The sequence below is a fragment of the Athene noctua genome, chromosome 13, assembly GCF_965140245.1.
Source record: "Athene noctua chromosome 13, bAthNoc1.hap1.1, whole genome shotgun sequence".
Taxonomy (NCBI): domain Eukaryota; kingdom Metazoa; phylum Chordata; class Aves; order Strigiformes; family Strigidae; genus Athene; species Athene noctua.
In genome coordinates, this window is record NC_134049.1 from 105,495 (window position 1) to 129,372 (window position 23,878).

General features: G+C 41.2%; 1 protein-coding gene across 3 annotated transcripts in view; it reads right to left on the reverse strand.

Moving 5' to 3' along the window:
- Nucleotides 1-636: 636 nt before the first annotated feature.
- The window catches only part of IQGAP1 (IQ motif containing GTPase activating protein 1), a 67,526-nt gene continuing 44,284 nt past the window's right edge, over nt 637-23,878 (reverse strand). For all 3 annotated transcript variants that reach the window (XM_074916723.1, XM_074916724.1, XM_074916725.1), the window contains 20 exons: nt 23,387-23,557; nt 22,182-22,265; nt 22,012-22,083; nt 21,800-21,869; nt 21,150-21,358; nt 19,972-20,127; nt 19,661-19,824; nt 18,266-18,490; nt 16,844-16,984; nt 16,667-16,751; nt 14,212-14,444; nt 13,293-13,425; nt 12,844-12,946; nt 11,264-11,399; nt 8,467-8,554; nt 7,872-8,084; nt 6,622-6,788; nt 5,616-5,738; nt 4,636-4,744; nt 637-2,931 (listed from right to left, as the gene is read on the reverse strand). In XM_074916723.1, coding sequence (XP_074772824.1) covers nt 2,818-2,931; nt 4,636-4,744; nt 5,616-5,738; nt 6,622-6,788; nt 7,872-8,084; nt 8,467-8,554; nt 11,264-11,399; nt 12,844-12,946; nt 13,293-13,425; nt 14,212-14,444; nt 16,667-16,751; nt 16,844-16,984; nt 18,266-18,490; nt 19,661-19,824; nt 19,972-20,127; nt 21,150-21,358; nt 21,800-21,869; nt 22,012-22,083; nt 22,182-22,265; nt 23,387-23,557 — 2,796 coding nt within the window. In that variant the 3' untranslated portion in view covers nt 637-2,817. The remainder of the gene's footprint in view (nt 2,932-4,635; nt 4,745-5,615; nt 5,739-6,621; nt 6,789-7,871; nt 8,085-8,466; nt 8,555-11,263; nt 11,400-12,843; nt 12,947-13,292; nt 13,426-14,211; nt 14,445-16,666; nt 16,752-16,843; nt 16,985-18,265; nt 18,491-19,660; nt 19,825-19,971; nt 20,128-21,149; nt 21,359-21,799; nt 21,870-22,011; nt 22,084-22,181; nt 22,266-23,386; nt 23,558-23,878) is intronic.

The following is a 23,878-nucleotide window of genomic DNA, read 5'->3' on the forward strand; positions in this document are numbered from 1 at the left end:
TATCAGCAACAAGGAAGTATCTCAGGATGTTTGGGGCCCTGAGGTAGGATTTGGGGATGTTCGGCAGTGGTGCTGGAGGCCCTGAGGCAGGGTCTGGAGTGTTTTGGGGCCCTGGGGGTTGCATAGTGATCTTCGAGGGTACTCAGCCAGGGTCTGGTGGCAGTCAGAGTTTTGGGGCAGTGTTTGCTGGCTCTGAGGCAAGGTTTGGGGTAGCTGAGGGCCACAAGGATGCTGTAGAGCCAGAGCAAATGGCAGTGATAACTCCAGTGGACTAGGAGCTGGTGGGAGGGCAAGCAGGTTGCAGAAGCATTGGTGAGAGCCTTGCCCTTTACCCTAGCTGAATGAAAAGAGAGCTTGTGTGGGTCCCATAGGGTGCTACATGGCCACAGGGAGGACCCCGGAGGTGGGCAGTCTACACCTCCACCCGAGCAGTGTCACATCATCCATTGTTTCTTCACACCATGCCCATCCCCACAGGCGCAAGAAAGGCCAGGAAAGAGGTGCAGAGGAAGATGGGTTCACTCGTGCTCCCCAACGGCACTCACCGATGCCAATGCCTGCTGCCACAAGGCTGTGCCCGTGGCCCAGCCCTGCGTTCGTGGCTGCTGCCTACAGTCAAGAGCTCACACAACGGCGGAGGGGACAAATGACTTTTTACTTAGATGTGAGTTACAAAAGCAAATTTTACCAGGAAAGAAAGAAGTCAGAATTTGTACATGTAGCTACTCCCACAGTAAATAGTCACATAATGGAGTAAGCAAAGCTAAATCACCAGTAGATTTATAATACATATATTTAAGTGCTGAGATTGGATCTTTTAATAGAGCTTTTTCTTTTTTAAAAAAACCTCCACAGTTCCATACAGTTGCTCAACTGAGTAGACTCTTTCCTGTTTTTAATATTACTTCAAGAGAACTGATTTGTTTGGGGTTTTTTTCAATTTTTGCCAAAAATAGGCAGAGGCAACAATGGAATTACTGTAAATCACAGAGAAAGGATGCTTTCCACACAGACCTCTAACACTTCATCACCTTGTCCCTAAATCCAAGCTGGGTTATAACTGAAATTTATTTAACAGACATTGGAAAGTATTAAAAGTATTCATTAATAAAAAAAAAAAGTGTGGGGGATGATCAATCGCTGTGGCTCAAGAACTTGCAGAGTACAGCTGCATTTTCCTAACAGTCATTTTATCATGTTCTGCCATTATTCTCATCATCTCCAAATCAAAGGAATTAAGTCCTCCTACAATACTCAAAATTCAGAGGCAGGAAAAAAACCAAACCCCACACAAAAGAACAAGGCAAGACCTTTATCCCATTTCAGGCCTCTTCGTCAAGATTTCAGTAGAAATCCAGTTCTGAGGTATCTGTCTCAGATGATCTGGACCATAAAGCTCTTTCTTGGGTTTGGCAAGTAATTTTTGTTCTTGTTGGTGCATGCGCAGTCCAATCCCAGTATGTTTAAACAGTCTAGACACCAGCAGGTTGAAATAAATACTTACTTCTAAGAAGACTGCAAAAAAGTAAACCTCAGGGATGTAGTCATTTCAAATACTATGAGCATCTTTCATGAGAAAAAAAGATCTAATCTGAAGTAATCTGAACAAACAAAACAAGTGACCTATGAGTAACTTGAAATTTGCAATTAAGATATACATCCCTTTTTAAAAAATAACAATGTTTAAAAAAATGGAGGGAGAGCTGGAGCAACTGATGAATTTAAAGGTCAGAATATTTTATTTTTTTTTAAAGAGTCCCTACCTTTTTATTGGATATAGCAGAACCAGCAGCACCACCACAGTAAAAAAAAAAAAAAGTAAAAGAAAAGGGAGCTTGAGTATAGCTAGAAAAAAAAACTTTTTAAAAGCTAACCTATTTAAAGATAATCTCCTTCTTTGACAAGTCTGCAAGTAGAACCTAATATTTTATTGCATCAGATACAGATCTATAGAACATTGCTCTAAACTGGAAAAAAAGTTATTTTTACATTTCAAATGCTTTGCAAGCAACATTAAAAGTTAACATATTTCAAAATTTAAGCTTGCCTCCCCTTCCCCAAAGGCTTCTTTTCATCTGTAAGCACTAGTAAATACATTCCATGGTCCCTCTATTTAAGGGGCCATCTGTAAATTCTTACAGTGTGACAAATAGAAACAAATCAAGAAGAATGAGACATTAAAGCTGTTATATGTGGCTATAGTACACAATCACAAACAGTTCAGCAACCATTTATGACACTTACTGATTCCCCAGACTGTAGTAATTCTATCTTGGGAACTGGCTGCTGACACCACCACCACCAGCTTAAAAGCAAGTGGGTAACCAGGACCTTGACCATTTTTTATTTTGGTCATTACTGTTGGAGAATAATGGAGTCCGAATACAATCTGCAACCCTTTTTGCTTTCAGAAAGAGGCAAGCCCGCAGCTGCACAGTGCCGGCTTTCTCTTTGCACAGGCAACCAGAATTAAGCCTCACAAAGCGCACATTTAGGCAAATAAAGCATCCAGATGCCCCAAGTATATTCTAACATTAGTTTAATCCCCAGTGCCATTTAAAAATACATTCTAAATTAACTGCTTTTCAGGGGACCTTCAAAGTTGAAGATAAAGATCATAAATAAAACAAGAAACCAACTCCCTGCAGACTCAGTCAGGGTTGTCAATTCACAAGAGGTTCTTATTTCTCCTCCATGATACATTTGATATATTTTAGCACAGCATGGGCATATACTGATACAGAGCTATGTCATTAAAAGTTGTATGTGCAGGTTTCTATGCATGTCCCCTTTCACAGACTTGCTGTCAGAGGTTGGTTACTTCCCATAGAATTTCTTATTCAGAAGAAAGATCAGAAGGTTGACATTCACTTTTGCTCTGTCGAACAACTTCATGACTGCAACACCTTCATATTGCAGCTGCAAAAGGTCCTGCCAAAGAGAATACCTTTATGAGCGAGGAATCCTCAGGAGCCTATGAAGAATATACAAGACCCTGTGGTACAGTAGGTTTTTGAGGAATATCTATTGCAAAGTACATTGCATAAGATAGAAAAACAAGAGACTCATTAAAGATCCACGCACACTGCGTGAAAAATGAAGTTGCTCTAAGGCATTCAAGATCCTAATTTTTTACATCTGTGTTTATTAAAAATTTACAAAAGAAGGCAGAAATAGAAGACCATTCTAAGAAAGCCAAATTTCAGACCTAACCATCTCCAGGCTTTTCATTTGCACAGTAACCATAAAGTTGCTGTACTGTTTAAAAAGGGTCTCATATGTACCTAACTGTATTATGTACCCATGAAACATTATAACATTCCACAGCATCACTTTCTAAATCTTAGTTGCCACAGGTCTCAGTGAGGTGGTTTAGAGCACTGCAATCTAGGGCAGAGAAATAAATGAGTCTCTCAGACATTTATGTAAGCAATCCTAGTTATATTTTGCTGTTGTCAGTGATGCACCCGACCAAGCAATAGGACTCCCTGCACTGATTGCTCAGCAATGCGTTTCTTTCAGCAAGCCCACTCTTAAACAATACATATTGAAGAAGGCCTTCAGGTAGTGCTACTGCAGGGAAATGTTGGTGTGCATTCTGAAATCCAAATCTGGCTCCTGCAGGTGTCCAGCCTGGGTGGCACTGGAGTAAACAATCATAAAACTATTTCTGCTGCTTTCTGTAAAAATTTTGTCAATGGCAATGCACGTCTTTTTAACTGATGCCACTGTTAATGCTATAAACTTGGATGACCAACGGCAGTTCCCTCACTGCTGTCCTCTCAAAACATCTGCTTCTTCTGCAACACAGTGCTGCAAAGGCATAGTGGTATAGTGACACGTGCCCGAGGAACAAGTGACCTTGGGTAGCCCCATGAACCAAGAAGTTGGTGACCAGCTCCGACAGATTAGGACCGGAATGAACTATGGGACTCCTCAGAGCACACGAACGGCACAGCAAGGCAGCTGTCCCTCCCAGCAGCCAGGGTGGCTGCATGGACTTGTCCCAGTGCAAGGTGTTCCTGCACACAATATGTTTCGAGACCCCTGAGGCATCCATAACTAACAAACCTAACGTCAAGTTGGGTGGGTGCTGGGCAGGGACAAAGTGGAATAATGGGACAGAGGCACCAGGCAATACAGTACTGCTGTGGGAGGAAGAACAGGGAACCGTTTGGGAAGAGGTTAGTCCATACACCTGCCCGGTAGTCTGGCCTAAGGAAAGGTTGAGGACTCCTAAGAACCGTATGGCTAAAGACACCAGGAAGTGTAGGGTGGCAGAAAAAATACCAGTATGTGATGACCAACCGAAGCCACCACACCCAAGGCCTGACTGACTGCTGCCAGACTCCCAGTCTCTGCAGTAGCAGGAAGTTGCTGAAAACACATGTGTTCATTTTGTGTGTGCACATCCAAGTGTTACTAAGAACACAGACTGACATCAGGCTTTCACTTGTAGAGAAATAAAAGTAGTCTGAATCCCTCATCTGCACTGCATCTGTTTCTCCTGCAACAAATGGGTTGTTTCTGAGAGCATTTTTCAGACTGTTCAAGCAGAAAACACGTCATTAGTGTTTTGATGAAGAGTCTGGCAAGTGGAACTTATACGCCACTATTAAATAGGACAGTTCTTACCTGATAATGTAACATAAAGGTTTCCATCTGTACTCCCATGAATTTTGCTTTTACCTCAAAATCTCCTACTTCTTCTGTTGGACTGATTTCAAATATCACGTTTTTAAACCTATGAAATTTGAGAAATGAAAAACCACAGTTCATTACCGAACATGTAACTCCTACTGAAACAGGGAGAGAATATAAAAGAAGAAACCTGAAGATTAATTCCTAAGAATTACATTCTTTACTCTCTATCCCCATTTGGAATGAGACCACAAAAGCTGACCAGACAATACAACAATGAATGTAAGCCTAACAGATTCTACGTCTGGTAGAGCACATTTTCACACAAGCATAGTAGGACACAGGGTAATTTAGCCCATGCAGTCTAAACAGTCTACTTTAGTGCTGCAAAGCCACATGTCATTCAGTGCACAAAGTACAAAATATGATTCAGGATTGAAAAAAATTCTAGTAATAGGCAGTCTCTCTGTATTCCACCAAGTTCTCAAGACTAGCAAACTGCAGCTGGACAAAGTCAAGCTAGCATTAAGTTGATTTTTCAACTGAGAGTGCTAATAACCATAGTAGCAATTCACCTGAGTACCCTTCCAGGACTGTGGGGATGACAGGGAAGGGGCGGGTGGGAAGAGGATGTCATGTTTAAATCCCGTTACACTTCTCAACCAAAGACCTGCTTTGTTTCAACCAGAAAAAAAGATAACTGTAAAGTGATTGTTATGCAAGGTTGCTTGGCCCTTGAGATGCCAGCCTAGATCACCAAAACTATTTCTTCAGGTTTAATAGCTACATCTACCAACAATGCTGAATTCCAAGAACAAAACCACAAGACAATCTGACACTATCTCCAACACGTCTCAGAGCTTCTGTTCCTCAATTGCCACACCTAGACTAGTTCAAAGAAAGAGACAAGAACTCAACATACCTGTTTTCCTCTGAGAAGGCTATTTAGCTCTGAGTTTTAAAAAGATACTCACTGGTTACTTTGCAGGTCCTCAATCTCTAAAAGCACTCCCTTCTCATGAAGTCGAGCTGCTGTGTATTTTAGAGAAATCTTTTTACTGTTTTTGCCTTTCATCTCCCGAGGCTTCTTAGAGACTCTACAGAAAAAATAAACAACAAAACCCAAACAAGATAATTAGTCAAATAAGTAAAGAGATTTCGAACAGCAAACATTTAAACCTATTTGGATCAGGGAATAGAACCAGTATAGCTAATTAACCATGACTAAGGCAGCTGATAAGACGATATATTTCTACTAGTGAGTTTATCTACAAAGCACTTGTAGCCCAGGTCGTATCTCTGATTTTCTACTATTTACCAGTAACTCTTACAATACAGAAGAAAAAAACCGCATCAACAAAAAGTCCCCAAAACATAACCACATGATACTTCACAGAAAGCAGTATCATCTATCATTAGGCAAAAGAGGATCTGGTGACAACTGACACCGAGAAGGTCGAGATTACTCAACAACTTTCTTGCCTCAGTTTTCACTGACAGATGCTCTTCTCCCACAATGTACCAGGAAAAGACACTTTTTTTTTTTTTTTTTTTTCAGGAAAATCTGAATTGTCTTGCACTGCAACAACTGACTCCAAGATAAAGAGGGCAATCCATGATCAATGCTTTCCTTGTAGGTAACTTATTTTCATGTGCTCCTAGGAAGGATGATAGGTCAGACTGAGCAGCATGTGCAGTATCTGAGCAACCTGCTTCATTCCCACTGGACTCTCCAAACTCCCCTCTCCCAGAGGGACCAAAACTCTTTCAAGTGTGTCTTTTTGGCCCCACTCCAGGCATTGCCCTCTCCCTGCATTTTTCCACCACTGCTGAGACCCTTTCCCTAGAACTACTGCTGTGGCAAAGAGTTTGGCCGAGGAGCTTTGACCAGATAGCATTATGATTGTTCTTAGCAACAACCTACACATGATTTCTGCAAGAAGCACTTCTAGGTCCGTGGCATGGTTCTGAGATACTTACTTGCCCTTGCTGGCCAGGTTATCCAAGCAGGTTTTGATGTAGCTTTTATAATAATCCACTTGCTCCCCATAAAAAGTAGCTTTGGAGTTCAAGGCACTGTATGTCTGCTGCAGCTTCACCAGCTCTGCCTTTCTTCTCTGACGGTATCTACGCTGATTTCGGATATCCTATGCCACAGAGAAAAGCAGACAGAGACTTAACAGTCATTTGAGCTCTCTCCAGCTGCTCAAGCCCAGAACAGAGTATTTGAAACACACCATTTGATTTTGCTTAGTCTTGCTTCATGCTCCAGGCTGGAGCCCTCAGTTGTACTTGCCCCAGTTTATGCATAACCACTTCTTCTCTGTGTTGACTGGTTTTGGAACTCAGCCACCCTAGGCAACAGTTCATTTGAACCTTTTGTTGCTCTCACAAACTTCAATATTGTCCTAGTTGCAATGACTAGAGTGGGCACTGACAGTACATGATCTAAAGGCATGCAGCAATTTCTGCCACTGCTGGGTAGCAAGTGTATCTTACAAATCAAGCATTATAAGCACAGCAGTGCACACACGTCCTTATTTTTCATTGTTAGTTGGCCACCTTTAACCATATGTTACCTTAATACGAACAAAAAAATCACGTCTTCAAGTCGACTTGTCTTTTCATTTTTAGCATGTATTAATGACAGTACAATTGATTCTAATTGGTTCCCTAAAGCCAGTTATTTACTTTCTTTATATACATGACACTTCTCAAGTAGTTTTTTGGTAAGCATGTGATTTAAACTGTCACTGTAGCAATGTACAGCAGTATTAGATCACTTTTACAAGTTTTTCTCAGCTTCCCCCTTTATCATTTAGGTGTTCTTGAATGGGTACACTTAAATAAAAATAAAAGTTAGGATGTCTAAGTTAGAGCAAAACTTCCTCTTGTGAATATGTCTGTAGAGGCACTACTTAAATTAGTGAAAAAGCAGAAAAGAAAGGTCATACATCAGGATTTCGCCTCCAAGGTATAACGCCTTCCCTTCAAGTACCTGAGATTCTGGCAACACAGTCATTTGAGAAAACACAGATGTCCTATAAAAATAAAGGACTTGCCAAGTGCCAAGAGGTGGAAACACTGTGGCAAAAGGTAGGCTTCGTGTCTACGAATTAGCTAGCTGCTACAAAAATTACTCCTCCTGAAAACTCCTCTGCCAGTTTCACAACACTGCAAACTGTGAGAAAACTCCCCTATGATTACAAGGAAACCACTAATTGGCATACCTTCGCGATGTCATTGATTAGTTCCTGGTATTTATTTTTTGCATTCACTGTCCCCAGTTCTGTCAACTTCTTCAGGCCTGTCTTGATTTTATCTTTTTTTTCTTGAAGATTTAAGTTGCCGTCTTCCTTTACTGACACTGATTTTTTCATCTTATCCGGAGTTTTAGCATCACGAATGGCTCGTTTCTGCATAGCTCTTTGATGCTCCACTTCCTAGAAAAAGAAAATAAAAAATTACAAGTTCACAAGCAGATCAATTTTAAGGTGACAAAAAAACAGAAACAGACTGCCTGACCTCTGGCTTAACATAGGATACTGAATCCACATTTGATGAACACATTTCACATCAGAAGGGAAGCATCAGAAGCCTACGTGCCATTTAGAAAGGTTTTCTAGCAACTCCCAGAGGAGTAAGATTCACGCATACAATTTATTTCCATTATATCCCCGCATCGTTATTGTTACACACTGCTCCAACATCAGTGGAGACAGCTTTACTACAATACATAAATGCAGATTTCCAAGTATACCCACATATATCTAGATAGGTGACAATCTCCTTAGTCTAAAGAAATGCAGGTAAACAACTTCATACTTGCTCTGAAGTAGCTGGAGCTTCCAAGATTTCAGTCAGCGTCTCCCCTGGTTGGAAGCGGATTACATCGACAATTAAACGTTTTGTGCTGCAAAGACATCAAGGAAAACAGGAGAAAAAAAACTTTCAACAGGAAGAGCTTTAATACTGATGTGTTCTGCAATACCAACAAATCAGATTATCACTGGATGCAGGCTTAGACAGTAATACACTAGACCAGACCAGAACCCTGAGAAGCACTTTACCTATTTGACAGTGTTATCAAAAACTGGTTCCCAAAGAGGATCAGATATGAAGGGTTTTCTCCCCAGTACCCCCTCAAACAGCAAGGACATGGCCCAGATATTCCAAGGCAGACCCAGTACTGCCAAGTGGACCACAGAAGCTGCAATTCCAAAGTGAAAGGTAAAGCAGGTAACAGCAACAGTGAATTTCTGCAGCCAGAAAAAGTCGGTAATGTTATCCATCCATAAGCATGCTTCAGTGCTTTGTAATGGGTATAAAAATATAGGACTATGTTCTTGTGTGTACAGTAACTGATCTAAAGCAGATCCCTGAGTCCAGTCTGGTGATAAACAGGCCTGTTCCTTGATCTCAACTGTGATTTAATCAAAGCCAGTGCCCACTCTGAGGCAGTTCTGTCCTTCAGCCACACAATGAAGCCAAACAGCACCTTCAATACTTCACAGGTAGGCTGGAATTATTTCTGGCATCACAAAAAGCACATCACATGGAGGTCTTCCTCATCCACAATTTAGATGACTACCAGCACATCTGGTAGGTCTATATTTTTTAAATCAATGTCACTCTCTTCTGGCAGGTAGGGAAATACTTATGTATCTTTTGAGAAGCCCAGTTAATTTAAAGTTATTTTTGGCAACAAGATTTTCTTTTTGGAGATCACTGTTCCATCTAGGCCAAGTGTAAGCTGACCCTAAGAATTCTCAGTTAAACCATCTAGTGCCCGAGCAGGAATGCATCAGAGTGGGTAAACAGGCATCTGAATGTCAGGTAGCTGCTCTGTATTTCTCAGCAACAGGGATTTGCTTAAAACTGTCCAAGAGTTAACACTAGTACTAAGTCCTCTGGAATACAGAGCCTGGCGATCATGAAATCCCTGACAGTCCATTGTTCTCCTTCCATTAGGCTAATAACACCTCTATTTCCCAAAAAAAGGCTATCAGCCTCCATCTAGTAAGAGTTGGGTTTGGGGGACAATGAGTGCAGAGAGAAGGGAACTGCATCATAAACCAAAAAAGGAGAGCAACAACAGCAAAAATATCCTAAAGAAATATTTCCCACAGACAGAGGAAAGCTACAGGGAGAGTATCCTAAATTACCATCGTCTCCTGCTTTGCTGGCAGGATACAGACATAATCCACTCAAAGACTGCGTGAAGAAACCGATTCTGCAGGAGCTAGCAAACTTAGCAACAGAATGTTATTCACATATACTAGACATTTAGTTACCCTTCAATTTTCTGTATGTCACATGTATGCTATTGAAAACATTCGCACAGGGCATTATATAGGTAACACAAATATTCACAGCATCACAGAATGGTTTGGGTTGAAAGGGACCTTAAAACCCATCCAGTCCTACCCCCCTGCCCCTGGCAGGGCCACCTTCCACTAGCCCAGGTTGCCCAAAGCCCCGTCCAACCTGGCCTTGAACACTGCCGGGTAGGAGGCAGCCACAGCTTCTCTGGGCAGCCTGTGCCAGGGCCTCACCCCCTCACAGGGAAGGATTTCTTCCCTATGTCTAATCTCAATCCACCCTATTTCAGTTTAAAACCCTTACCCCTCATCCTATCCCTACACCCCGATCCAGAGTGCCTCCCCCCTTTCAGCCCTGGGGGGCCGCTCTAAGGTCTCCCCGGAGCCTTCTCTTCTCCAGCTGAACCCCCCAACTCTCTCAGCCTGTCCTCACAGGGGGGGGCTCCAGACCCCCCCGAGCATCTGCATGGCCTCCTCTGACCCTGCTCCAGCAGGTCCGTGTCCTTCTGCTGTTGGTGCCCCCAGAGCTGGACCCAGCCCTGCAGGGGGGTCTCCCAGAGTGGAGCAGAGGGGGAGAATCCCCCCCTCGCCCTGCTGCCCACCCTGCTCTGGGTGCAGCCCAGCACACGGGTGCCCTTCTGGGCTGCCAGCGCATGTTGGTGGCTTACAGGCAGTTTTCCACCCACGGACACCCCCAAGACCTTCTTCTTGGGGTTGCTCTCCACCCCCTCCTCACTCAGCCAGGGTTTGTGCTGGGGATTTCCCCGACCCATGGGCAGGACCTTGCCCTCGGCCTTGTTGAAGTCCATGAGGTTTGCACAGGCCCACCTCTTCAGCCTGTCCAGGTCCCTCTGGATGGATCCTTCCCTCGAGTGTGTGACTGCACCACACAGCTCAGTGTCATTGGCAAACTCGCTGAGGGTGTGATTATTGATTCTTCTAAATTTTACATGAATAGACTTCAGAGTTAAAACTCAACTGTGATGAACACTACAGATTATTTACGATGATCTTTACAAATTATTCAAGTGCAGGCAAATCCAACTGCTGTCACACATCTAGAAAGTTTTTTTTTTTGGTAGTTTTCTGCTCCAGAACCGTCCAAGGTAGAACAAATTCAACAGTGACAAAGAACTAACAGGAACAAATTTAACAGCCACAGTGTTGAAAGGACATAGCTACAAGCTCAGTATATTTGGAGTAACGGTTCCATGTTTGTTTAAATTACACTTAGATTCTCTTATTTTCACATGCAGATTAATTCAGGTTCCTCATTTTCAAGAAACATACCCCTTACTTACTTCAACAGAATCGTCCTTGCATCCATCTCTGCATTCTCATCACCAGGAACGTCAAATTTATTAGTGAGTGTGAGAGAAACCTCAGTCTTTGCTAGCATTTCCCTGTTGGGGTCATTAACATTGCCAGACCCTTCCCCTGCCAAACCAAAAGAGTTTACAGATTAAACTGTATTCTTTACATTCTTGACTGCTAGAGCTTTGTCATTTTTCCCTATGTAACAGACCACAGAAAAACTACACTGTTTCCTATACTGTCAAAAGGACATTTCAAAAGCCATAAACAGCTTTTAAAAACATCATCTGGAGTATGTTACAAACTTATTCTTCACAAAACTGAGAAAGCACAGGCCAGAAAGGCACCACAAAATCACTAGTTTGTATGCCTTAAAGATGTACACATATTCCACACTGTATCTCAGCACCTCAGTCTACTGAGAAGAGTAGCTGACCCACCAAAAATACTTTATAAATAAAAATACGACCATGCCTCTACGTCCACGTCCTCATTAGAATGAATTTTCAAGCTAAGAGAAGCCTTTGTGGGCAGCTGAACTTATCATCTTCTATTAAACAAAGCCATCTGTCAAAAGAAATTTTTCTTGTTCTAATTGTGCCTGAACTTTCATCAGAACAGTTGTTAAGATGTTTCCCCTCCTGCCCCACTTTTTTAAAGGGCTGCAGAGAGGTTAAACTCTGACACAACCATCACATTGATACAATGCACACAGGAGACATTAAATGAAGAAGAAGGGTAAGTTCTAGTTAAACTCGAGGTCTAGGTTAGCTGTAATGCTTCTTAAGTTCTGTTCTTTGCCAGTGCTCGGAAGAAAATATGCTACCAGTCATTCCTTTAAAATGTTCCAACCTTTTAATCAAAGCAATTTCAAGACAAGCATTTTGCTGTCAAAGCATCCTCTCCAAAAACAACTGTGTCTGTTTACTCCCCGCCCCCCCTACTAGACCCCACTATATTTCACAGTTCAAATAGCTGCAACCAAGGAAGGAGAGGCTTGTGCACCTTTCTAGTGTTTGTTATATCCTGAAGCAGTGAAACATGGCTCAGGTTTTTAAGAAAACTTTCACAGATTAGTGAAGTCAGTTCCTTCCTCTCCCACCCAGAATAAAAAGGATATAACTCTTAATATATAGAAAAAACTCTAAAGGATGGAAAAAACTTATTTGTCCATACACCTAAGATCCTTGGAGGGTCACATGTCATTTAATAAACTTATTACTGGACTCTGGAAGGAATGCGTACCGATGTCCAGAATGGAGGACAGATCTTTGCAAACAAGCTGGGACAGACACACACAGAGAAATGGCCATTCCAGAAACGGAATAAAGAAAACATGTCAAAATATCCATCTGCCTTGTAGAAACTTCTGGAGTGGGGGTGAGGTGAGGAGGGGTGGAGAACGGCAGGGACCCCTCCCTTTTTTCAGGGTAACAAATTCTGCAGTCAGAGAGAATAAACTGAACATCTTCCCTAACAACCTGTAATGATTCCTTAGTTTCTTTACTGCACTTCAAATCATCTAAAGTAATATCACTTATTTCTTAAGCACAATAAACTAGACCACCTATTAAGGACTCAATTGTAGGAACCTCTCCGAGATCATCCAGCAGCTCATGAATTGGATCGTTGTGCTCAGGAGCAATTGCATCTTGATGGTCTAAGAGCAACTAGATGAACAGAAAAAACATTTATGTTCTTAATCGTACATCCTTTTCTAGTAAAATTACATTACTTTGAGCTGGTATCTTTTAGAAAATTTCACTGAACTCCACAGCAGCAGTATCAGTATTCAAAGCTGTGCCGTTATCACATACGCAAATACTTCCAAAAGAAACTTAAAGAAGTCACAGATTACTTAATTCTTAATTATTTAATTAATAAACCAACAAGTTCTTGCACACTACGAAAGACAACTTTCAGCCTTGCATTTGGTAACTTTGCATTTCAGCCAGAAGCAGCATTTTCTTTGCAAGCACTGCTTGTAAGGAGCAACTGTGACCGGTGTATACTTACTGTGTGTGTATTGATGATTTCACCAATAGAAATATAAATAACTGGTTTAGTGAGAGTCACCAAGTCAGAATATTCATCAATATTAAATTTATCCTGCAATTCAGGAACCTCACAGGCAGCCTGAAAAAAACGTCTTCAGAAAAAAGGAGGAGAAAAGAATCAGTATGACTGACAGTCACATGAAGCATCAAGAGCATTAACTCCCCATGACAATCCCAAGCCTACTCTCTCTGCTTTAATCCATGGTACATTATGGCATAGTACAGTCTGCCAGCCTTAGCTTAACATATCAGAAGTAACCTAGTAAATACAATTACTGATATTGGTCATGTGACACTGGCTCATTTTCAGCATTCATGGGACTGGTCTACGGCTCCAGTGACCTTGTTCACACATCCTCCTGCCTCCACTGCAGTAACACCCTCTGCTCCCAGCAACCTCTGTTTTTCTTTCTTCCACAACACACGAGGTATAAGATGACAATTCTAGAACAAAAGCTTACTTCAACTATATGAACAGCTAAGTACCAATCTGCTTTATTCCTGAGCACCACTGGGTTTTTGGGTGGAGACAGGGTTCACACGGGACAGAGAATGCATGTCCATTTATTGTTCATGTCCAAAGTATCACAATAAACATGTCCAGAAGCAACCTTTATTCTGGAAACTCTCAAGTCCAAACCCTTGACTTCGCAATCTCATTCACATACAATGTATTGTTCATAAATTCGAGGTAAACACTTTACCTGCCATTGTCACTGATGCTTACGGCAGTCTGGAGTGCAACCTCTTATCTTCAGACAGACCGCATATTTGACAGAGACAGAATTTATCATATTTAAAATTTACTATTATCCCTTTTTACTTGCAATGTTACCCTCCGCCACACTTTTTCAACTTAATTAGCCAAGGTCTTCTACCTGAATTTCTGGTATGACTGCGATAGGTATTCATTAATGATGCTTAGGTGGGCATTGTCTCCCATGAACATCTTGTTGGATGCAGCATGCTGCAACATCTTTGCAATGGAACCGAGGTTTCTGCGTTGATCCGTGGTCAGCTGACCTCCAGCTGAAAAGTCAATGATGTCAAACGCATCTGGTGCGACAATGGCTGGATTCATGTAGCGGTAATAGAGTAAGTTGCCAACAATCTGGGAAAAGTTGAGTAGAGAAGAAAAGCATCAGGAAACAACGATATAGGACCTGACTGATTTCACTGAAACTACTCTGTGCTTTGATAAATTATTTTCTTGTAAGCCAGAGGCCTCTTCCAAGATAAAGGTTCTGCTGTGCTGTTGTATGCAAGCATATACTAGGATCTACAGTGTAAAATAAAATAAAATCATTAAGATGCAATAGAATGGTCAACACAAAGAAGGAAGACTGAGCACTACTAGTCACAGGACAATACAGCAGCAGATATTCCTATGCCTGAAGATTAAAAACTTTAACTTAAAATGTACGGACAGAAGACATTATAAATTACCAACGGACTACTCATGAGCATGAGACAATCTATCAGGAGCATTAAACGTAACCGAGTTAGTCTAACAGAGGGCAGAACGATCATGGTATAGAGGAACCCAGTAATGCAGTGTCAATATGGGACAAGACCTAATTCTTAAAGAAGTGTGCAAAATTGCCCACCATTTCTGACAAAGCAAAAATGGTGAGGAAGCATGGCACACCAAGGAGCTAAACTGAGGAAACTTACTTTCCATTCCTTCTTCAAAGTTCTTTTCTATTTCAGAATAATTCTTTGATAAGCCAGCAACATTTTCACACATAGACCCCCAGTTAGCAAGAAGAACTGAGAAACCATTTAATTCAGAGGCAAGAAAACCAGAAGTGCAGAAGACAAATGGCACTTGATGCTTCAAAACCCAATTTACCTAGTCAATTGTGAGCAGCAATAAACTTCAAGGAACCAAAAATAAAGATGTCACGTTATCCATATGGTGACAAATAAGACTTCTAACCTGTATTTAATATTTTGCCAAAAGTAATTTCAGCAATGAAAAGGAATGAACCCAATATGCTGATGTAAAGCAGTAGTTCTCACACCACATGCTCTAGTATTTTCTGGTAGCTCACAGAACTTTGCAGAGGGCCAGGTCACTGAATCTTGGCTTTGCCTACTTGCCACGTGACCTAAATACATGGAAGAGATTGGGGTCTGAACAAACAGCTGAAAACAGAAAAAAAAAATCTAGCCATTGCTGAGCAGCCCCAGAAATTATTAACTGCTTTCAGTGCGGTCATGTTTTTGACAACTGTTTCATGCAAGCCCCTGCCATACTCTCACAAATTATGTCGTGGGATGACAACAGTCAAAGCTGTTTACTACCAGCAATAAGAAAACACATCTGTGAAAGAAACTGTATTGGTGACTTTCAGGCTTGCAGAGGGAGAAGAACAGTGTATTATATGGGTAGCTCTGGTTGCCAAAAAAAAAAAAAAATCTAGTAGTAGTCATTGCACGCAACTGCAGTTTTGACTTTCATGTGGACATTTACATTGTTTCCACAAAGATTACTGAAAACCGCAGTTTTCCACCTAAATTTACAGATGGAAGAAATTAATTCACCTGCTTAGAAAGAATCGATGTCTCAGAATGGGAAAGCACAGAACTAGAAGAGAGAAGAAAACAGCATTCAGATTGGTAATTATTTTGTGATGGAGCAGAGGTAGAGAAGTTTAAAGAGACGCTGTCAAGTATTCCAAGACCCAAACTTTATTAACAAGCAAAGCATTCATGGACATAAAGGCTTTCACAATTACCAGAGGCCATAAACACAAAGAAATGTTAATAAAAACCCCAAAGCTATACTAATCTGAGACTGCCTACTATTAGGATCCTTTTAGTTTTTCAAACCTACTGAAATGCAAAATATAAAACTGACTAGGCATCATGAAAAGTGACTCGCTACCCGTTGCTATCAAAATATCCTGGAACGTTACAGATAGGGGAATCAGGAACATCAGAATTTTGCATACAGACTTATTAACTTGACATTGTCTCTTTAAGAAAGGAACAGCTGGCTGTGATCATACCAGCAAAATCAAGGTTTACTTTCTAGGTGCAAGAGTACCCCAAGTCAAGAAACCTAAAGGACCCAATGCCCAAGATATTAAAAGCAAAGCAGAAGCATCAGGACATCTCCTTCTGAACAATGTATTACATCTCAGGTGACATATATGAAGCTAACAATCAAAAGCCCAATATGAAACATTTTCTAGCTGTAGAAGTACATAAGTTTATATATGTTTACATGCACTCCTCTCCACACACATAGCTGACAAAGAAGAATGAGATGCGCTTGCCACAGCGAATTTGGCTGACAATTATTCACAAAGTTGTTCAGATCCTCACCTTCAGAAGATCATCCTCGCCAGCATCAGGAAACTTCTCGTGCAGGGAGTCTTTTAGTACCTTGGCAATGAAACGCATCCCATAACTTTGAGAAAAAAAAATGGGCAAATAAGACTGCTGCAAGCATGAACCCACCACCAACTTCCCCGAGATAATACTGTGGTACACCAGACTCACGGGATTTTGTCCACTGAACTAACAATGGCAGACAGGAACTTGTCTGTCACTGTTCTCATGTTTCTGATTGAGGCATCCAGGCGCGTCCTCACCTCTTCATGATTCAGAGCTTGTTCAGGTGTAACATCGTATGGCAGTTTGCTATTTGAAAAAGCCAAACATGTGAAGGTGAGTATTCCTCAGGTTAGCATATTTGAAGAATTTCTAGCTGGACACAGAAACCAGCTTATATTCACTTGTCTGCCAAAAGCTGTGCATTGCCTTCAATTAACCTTTCACGCACTGGAGGAGCTGAATACTTCTTGTTTTTAACTCCCTCTACTTTCCCTTACAATAGCCACTGTGAGAAAAGGCCCAGCTAACTCCAAACTGGTTGGGATTTTTTGTGGGGTTTGTTTTGGTTTGGCCTGGTTTTTATACGGCATACAGACATGCACACTAAGCAAAAAAGTGTCATCTGTGACTTGCAGTGGTACTTCAGGCTGCAAATAAACTGGTGAAAAAGCAAGCTACACATTTGAACATTAACGCGATAAAAGCTTGGACACAAGCCAGCAGCTAGAACAGCATCTATAAAACTGATGTAACATGCTATGGGAAGGAAGCAAGGAACGTTTTCTCCACCAGCTAGAGTTACTGCACAGTTTTCCAGTGAAGACAGACGAAGCAGGTAATTCATAGAAGTGTCTCCTAAATCTCATGTAAAAAGAAGGACCTGAACACACACTTTTGCCTGCATTTTTAACACATTCAGAATTTTGAACCAGGCATACGGCAAGATATATGACTGCAGATTGCTTTGAACGGGGAAACTCACTCATCTGCATGGTGCTTTTTGTGGGTTTTTTTTAAAGCTATGTTAAAAAAACCAAACACAATAGAAACCTCAAGTTCTAGTAAATCACACACACTGGAAGCCACCAGAATGACACAAAAACATCTAGTACAATCCAACTGTTATCAGTGTCTGATACTAGAAAGATGTTAGGACTAGAAGAACCGCCATCTCACACTCCTCCACCAAAAGAGGCTTTGCTGGCTTGCAAATAGTATCTTGAGTTTGCAGAGGCTATATACAACATGAACAGAGACTGACATGGATCAATTCCCAAATAGCTTTTCTTACCATGATTTCTTTTAGTTTAGAGGGCACCTCATAGACCATTACCAAGTCAATGTAGGCAAACACCAAAGAGCATTTCTTCTTCCATGTCCTAATGAGATTCCCTTTCAATACCCTCGGCACCATCGCCAGAACACAATCTTTAGAACTCTCAGATGAAAGCCATCTTAGATGGTAAAGCCAGTTATCAGTTGGACACAGGCATGCAGTGAAGCTATGGATGGTTTGGAACGATTAACAGAGCAGTGCAAAGCAGCCAAGCAATGTTTAGAAAAACACAGTAGTAAGAGTTCCCATACCTGGCCTCGCCAGTTTGAGACTCCATCTGGTTAACCCAAGACTTGTAAATATCCACTGGATCAGTTTTGATATTGAGTGATTTGTCATCGATGATTTCCTTCACAACTGGTGCCAGGATCTGCCTCAAGGCGTTCTGACCACGGGCACCACGGTTGAAACTTACCACCATTTTAATAACAGTAGGATTCCCCGTCACAATTTCATGTATTTGGTCTACTTTTGATCTGAAGAAGAAAGACTCTATATGAAATATGAGGTATGCATAACACTGTCAGCTTTAGATCCATTTCTCAGCATGAAACAGACTGTTAAAGAGCATCACCCTCATGAAACAGATGATGGATTTGTACTAAAAATCTTGATACAGCAACAAACTACAACACTGTGTAAGACCCATACTGGAACACTTCTCAAGACAGAAGAGGCCAGAAACTTATGACCTCTGGGAATTTCAATGCAACTTGCCAGTAGTCATCTCAATGACAGTTAAAGCAAAGGTGACTGGACATTCTATTTGAGAGTACAATTCAAAAATACAAAGGGAACAGAGCACGTTCTATGTAGAGAAGAAAAAGAACAGTAGGTTTCTTCCGGTATTTAAAATAAGGAAACAAGCAATCGACAACAAAAGCCACTCCTAGTATACAGCTATGTGAAATACAGCAACGGAGAACACAACTTCTACATTTCCCTGGACTACTATTCCAAGCATAAATTTAAGGGGGGGGGGGGGGGGGGGGGCACGGCAGGAATAATCTCTTTTAGAAGTTATTTGTTTCAGGGTGTATTCCAAAGTGCTTAAAGAGTAGTTCCTCAGAAATGTTATTGCGCATGCTTCTTCACAGCAAGTTGTGCAGCTCTGCACTGTAAAGAACTGAAGTCACGTAACACGAAGCTCCTAAGGCCCAACTGATCAAGCAGAACATGCCTGAGGACAGAGTCCCTAACACTGACAGTAAATAGAAATGCCAAACAATAAAGACTCTCAGTTTCAGCCTCCTCATCAGCTTCTGGAAAGCCGGAGAGCTTAGTGTTAGCTCTCTCCCCAGCTTGTGAAGCCTGAGTTTTCCATTTGTTTGGAGGTGTCTATAACCAGACACTGGTGAACTGAGATTAGCCTGAATTTCAGGATGATTTTGCATCAGATTAAAAGTAGCTACCATACTGAGCAGTGAAATCTTGACTGAAGTAAAAAGTCCTCCTCCTCAATGGACATACTCAACTCTTCCTTTATAGACTACATTAAGAACAGATGTGAAGTGGGAAGAGGACACTGAAGGGACATGTTAGCGTTATCTGCATATTAGCATGAGACAGAACATGAAAACTGCTTCAGTTCAAGAAATTGCCAAAACTGATTCAACAACAAGAATGTGCTGTACACTACCACGTACTTGATCTCTTCCTGCAATGCTGTTTGGAAAAGCCGCAACAACAGGTATTCCTCTCTTTGATTGGATGCGTAGTTATACAGCGTGAAGATGACAGAATCCATGAATTTTGTAGATTTGTTTTGAGGCATCTGAAAAATCAGCTTGGCCAAGTACGTTGGGTTAGTCTACAACAAGAAAAATGAGTTAGTGTGCATGTCCACACAGGCCGCTGTCTATGGTGGCTCTAAATTACAGTGCATGAGCAAAGACTGTGCCAAGACATACATGCCTCTCTAACACGGGGTTACCAAGCAGTGTCTGAAGCTGCTTACCTGAAGTAAGTAGAACAGGTGCTGATAGGCTTCCAGCTTTTCTCTCTTCTCTTTGCTCAAAGCTTTCAAACCTCCCCTTTGTTTGTTGAGCATCATCATATCAGAAAGCTGTTCCTTGTTCTTCTTGGTAAGTTTTTTGCTATGGGAAACAACATCCTGGAAAGAAAGAAAGAACAGGGACAGATTCCGCTCTAAGTATTTCATAGCAGGCAATATTGGAAAACAGTTGCATCTGAGAGCCCACTTCTCTTGTATGTGGACAGGCAGGGTCAGAGTACGCCTGGGGCTATTGAAGTGAAGCATTATTTGCGATAGCAGCAATTTCTCTGACTGGAATTACATGTTCTGCTTTGTCCCTGACTTTGTTCCTGAATTTGTCTGAAACCCTAGAAGGGTTAGTCACTCTTGGCAGTAATTAGTAGCAGAGCTGGTAGCATCCTGAAGATGCCTGAAAATGTTTTCCTTTCTAAATTGGGCTTAAAATGTAAAAATCCTATTTCACAGTCAGCTAGGTTCACTACCTCTGCCTACTCTGACAGCAGTGGCACTTTTCACTGCAGGCACCAACCCAAAAGCAGCAACCTCCTTCCAAGATTAATTTCACTACAACTGAGATGTTACAATGGGAGGACCCTAGTGTCATGCCATCCATGACCAAATAAAAAGCTGACCAGAACTTCAGCTTGAAGAACAGGTAGTGCTGTAACAGCAAGAGCTGGGGTGTTTTTTTGGTGAAATTAATCACATCAGCCAAATAATAGAGGGGGCCTCCTTTAACCAACCCCAAGTGGCATGAGCGTGTCTCCACCCTCTGAAATTAACCCCTTCACTGCAAGCTTGCAGAATGTCACTTGTTTAACCACAAAGGAGCAACAGAACAGAGTTCTCAAAGCCTTCAAACACACAATCTGTTGCATTAATTAGGTCAAGACAGTCTGGTGTTTGTCTTTTTTAGCTTAAGGTCTTGCTTCTTCTCCTTCTGCTGCTTTATTTCCAAGGATACATACTTAATTAGTAGAATGGAATAAAAATGTACTGTGGGAGTAAAATCTGCAAGGCTAGGGCAATGTCTTCTGCTGGCCCTGAGCAACTGACATCCAAGGCCAGGAGCTCTCCACGTTAACTACCACTGAGCTCAGTTCAATCTGTAGCTGGTCTCCCATCAGCGCATTTCCTACCTGCAAAGTTATTTTGTTCTTCACTAGCAGCCCAATTTTGATGTCCATGAGATTGAGGTCATTTTCCAGTTGCTGATTGGATCGGATCAAGGTTACAACCTCCTCACGCAGTTTCATTAGCTCAAGCTCCTCCTGAAAATCTTGGTCACTCTGATCGAGCAAGTGGACAAATTTCCGGACCACAGCCATAGGTGGGTTTTCAGCATTAACTAAAAATAGGCATGAAAATATCAGGGGATGGGAAAGAGAAGTAAACATATATCTCATCTATGTTTAAACAGCATATCAAGGAGCAACCAGAATAAAATTAGCACCACCATGTCTAAACAGCTTCTGACATTTTGAATTTCTTGTTTTGAGTAAATTATGAGAAAAGCAAACAGTAAAAAATGACATCAGTATAAGCCTAGGGTAGTCCACACCACCAAAGTTAACTGCAAAGCTATGGTTCTATTTTTCAGCAGCAAAAGCAACAGTTGGAATCACATTTTCCTTCAGCCTTAAGAACTACCTACTCTTCCACGCTGCCCAACCAATTTCATCCCAATCGCTCTTCAAAACTGTCTTGATATAATAAAAACACACTAGAAACATCCCTTGCAAACAGAGGGTCAAGGAACATCCTCTTGGATCCTCTTGGCAATACTCACTGAGCGTTTTATAGTCTTCTCGTGCCTTGTTTGCTCGTATAAAGGCTTGAATTTTTACAACATCATTTATCTAGGATTAAAAAAAAAAAAAAGCACTTGACCTATTTTTACAACATCATTTATCTAGGATTAAAAAAAAAAAGCACTTGACCTCATTCTGGAAAGAGTACAGAAGTCATGTACCAAATTCATTTAACAAGATAGCCTCTTACATGGTTTCTGAAATACTGTAGACGATCTCTGTAACGCCTTCTGGCTTGATACATCCTGGTCATTGACTGAATCTATAGAAGGGAAACCAAAATACTCAGATAAAAATCTTTCCTACAAAGTTCACTACCCAAAAGGTTTACCAAAAAAGTCAGTAGAGAGCCTTCACTACCTTCACTACTTGGTCCTTTTGTGCTCGCAGGTAATCCAAACGGATTTGATATGCCTTCCTCTGCTTGTAGCCACGCCACTGGGACTGAAAACAGAAAACAGCTGCACTGACTTTACTTTTCTACTTGAAGAGAAGTAATTACAAATCTGAGCTTCTTTCTGCTCCTCAGCTTCCCAACTTCCCTTTTGGCCAAGTAAAACATGGGGGAGACATGATTATCTTATCAAGAGATATACAGTGTGCAGCATCAACTATTTCACCAACTTTAATCAGGAGACTTGAAATTGCCCCATGAAGAGCCTGGGCCTTCTGAAGCACAGTTAGAGATCAAGGACACAGCTAAACAGTCAAGCTGACAGAAACTGTTCTACACGAGAATCTTGCGTTAGACACTGCTGCTGGCGAGAACAGGGATTAACACGCTTCAGAGCAGACTCACTGCTACTGCTACTTGATACTTTGAGAAGTTAGGCAAGGGGTTCTACTAAACTTAAAGGGAGAAAGTGTTATTTTAATGAACTGGGAGTGGTTTTAGGGGCTTTGTTGTGGATTTTTTTCCAATATACAAACAAAGTGCTGCTACTTAGGCAGAAACAAAGCACACATCAACTGCTCAATTAATAAAGCAGTAATAGGGTGCAAAGCATCTACTCCATCTGCACACATTTTGGTTACAACACCAGAGACAGATTTTTTTCCATTGTTCTGTAAATACACCCAACCTTATGCTGAATTATCCCACCATCTCTTGCAGGTCCTCAACCCTCAAAATCCCTGGACAATTTGAAGAGAAGAATAATCTTACTCAAGAATACTGAAAACCATGTTGTTTTTCTTCAATTCATGAGGAGTCACAGTACTAATTCATCACATGGTATGATCACCACAAAGACATATAACAAGCTTCATATTGCTCTATTCCCAAAACACTGAATCTGATAATAAACTGATAGGTAAAGCTTCCTCAAATAAGTTCTCTCTCCAATTCTGCCTGAGAAAACTTTCTTGATTATATATGACATGGGAAAGTAAATAATATACCAAATCTCTTCGGGAAAAGGAAATGCCTTCAGATAGTTTGCAAAATAAGGTGAAAACAGTTGTGTGCTATAACTGTTTGAACTGAACAAAAACTGTCAATAAGCCTGTGTATAGAAAACAATTGCAGAGTACAAGTTTCAAACATTATTAAAGGCTATCTTTACCTGAATGCAAGTGATTGCTGGGACTTGTTTCTTCAAAAAATTCATTCTTGAGTTGAATTCCTGGCGAACAAGATATCCTCGACAGCAAGCCTGAAGTTTTGTAATCAGGTTCTCATTGGCCAGCCACAGCTGCTCTCGGTTGTATGCCGCAGTGACTCCAGATATGGTGCTCTGGATTAACATTATGGTAGGGAGAAGAGTCAGAAAAAGAGAATGGAGATACAAGAATGATGATGTTACATCAGCTTTCTGTATTGTGCTTACAGGAAACTTCAACACTGCCTTTCAACACCATGGACCAACAGGATTAATTTTTCTGAAACAGGAGAAGGAGTTTTGACACACACAATCTGATGACACCCAGTGAAATAAATGAGTTACTAAACTTGCTAACGTGACTATGGTATTGAAGCATTTTCTCTTAAGAGCTGCATTAAGGATAGGAACAGTACGAACATCAATTTTTCAGACAAAGAGTATGTGTCATCTACA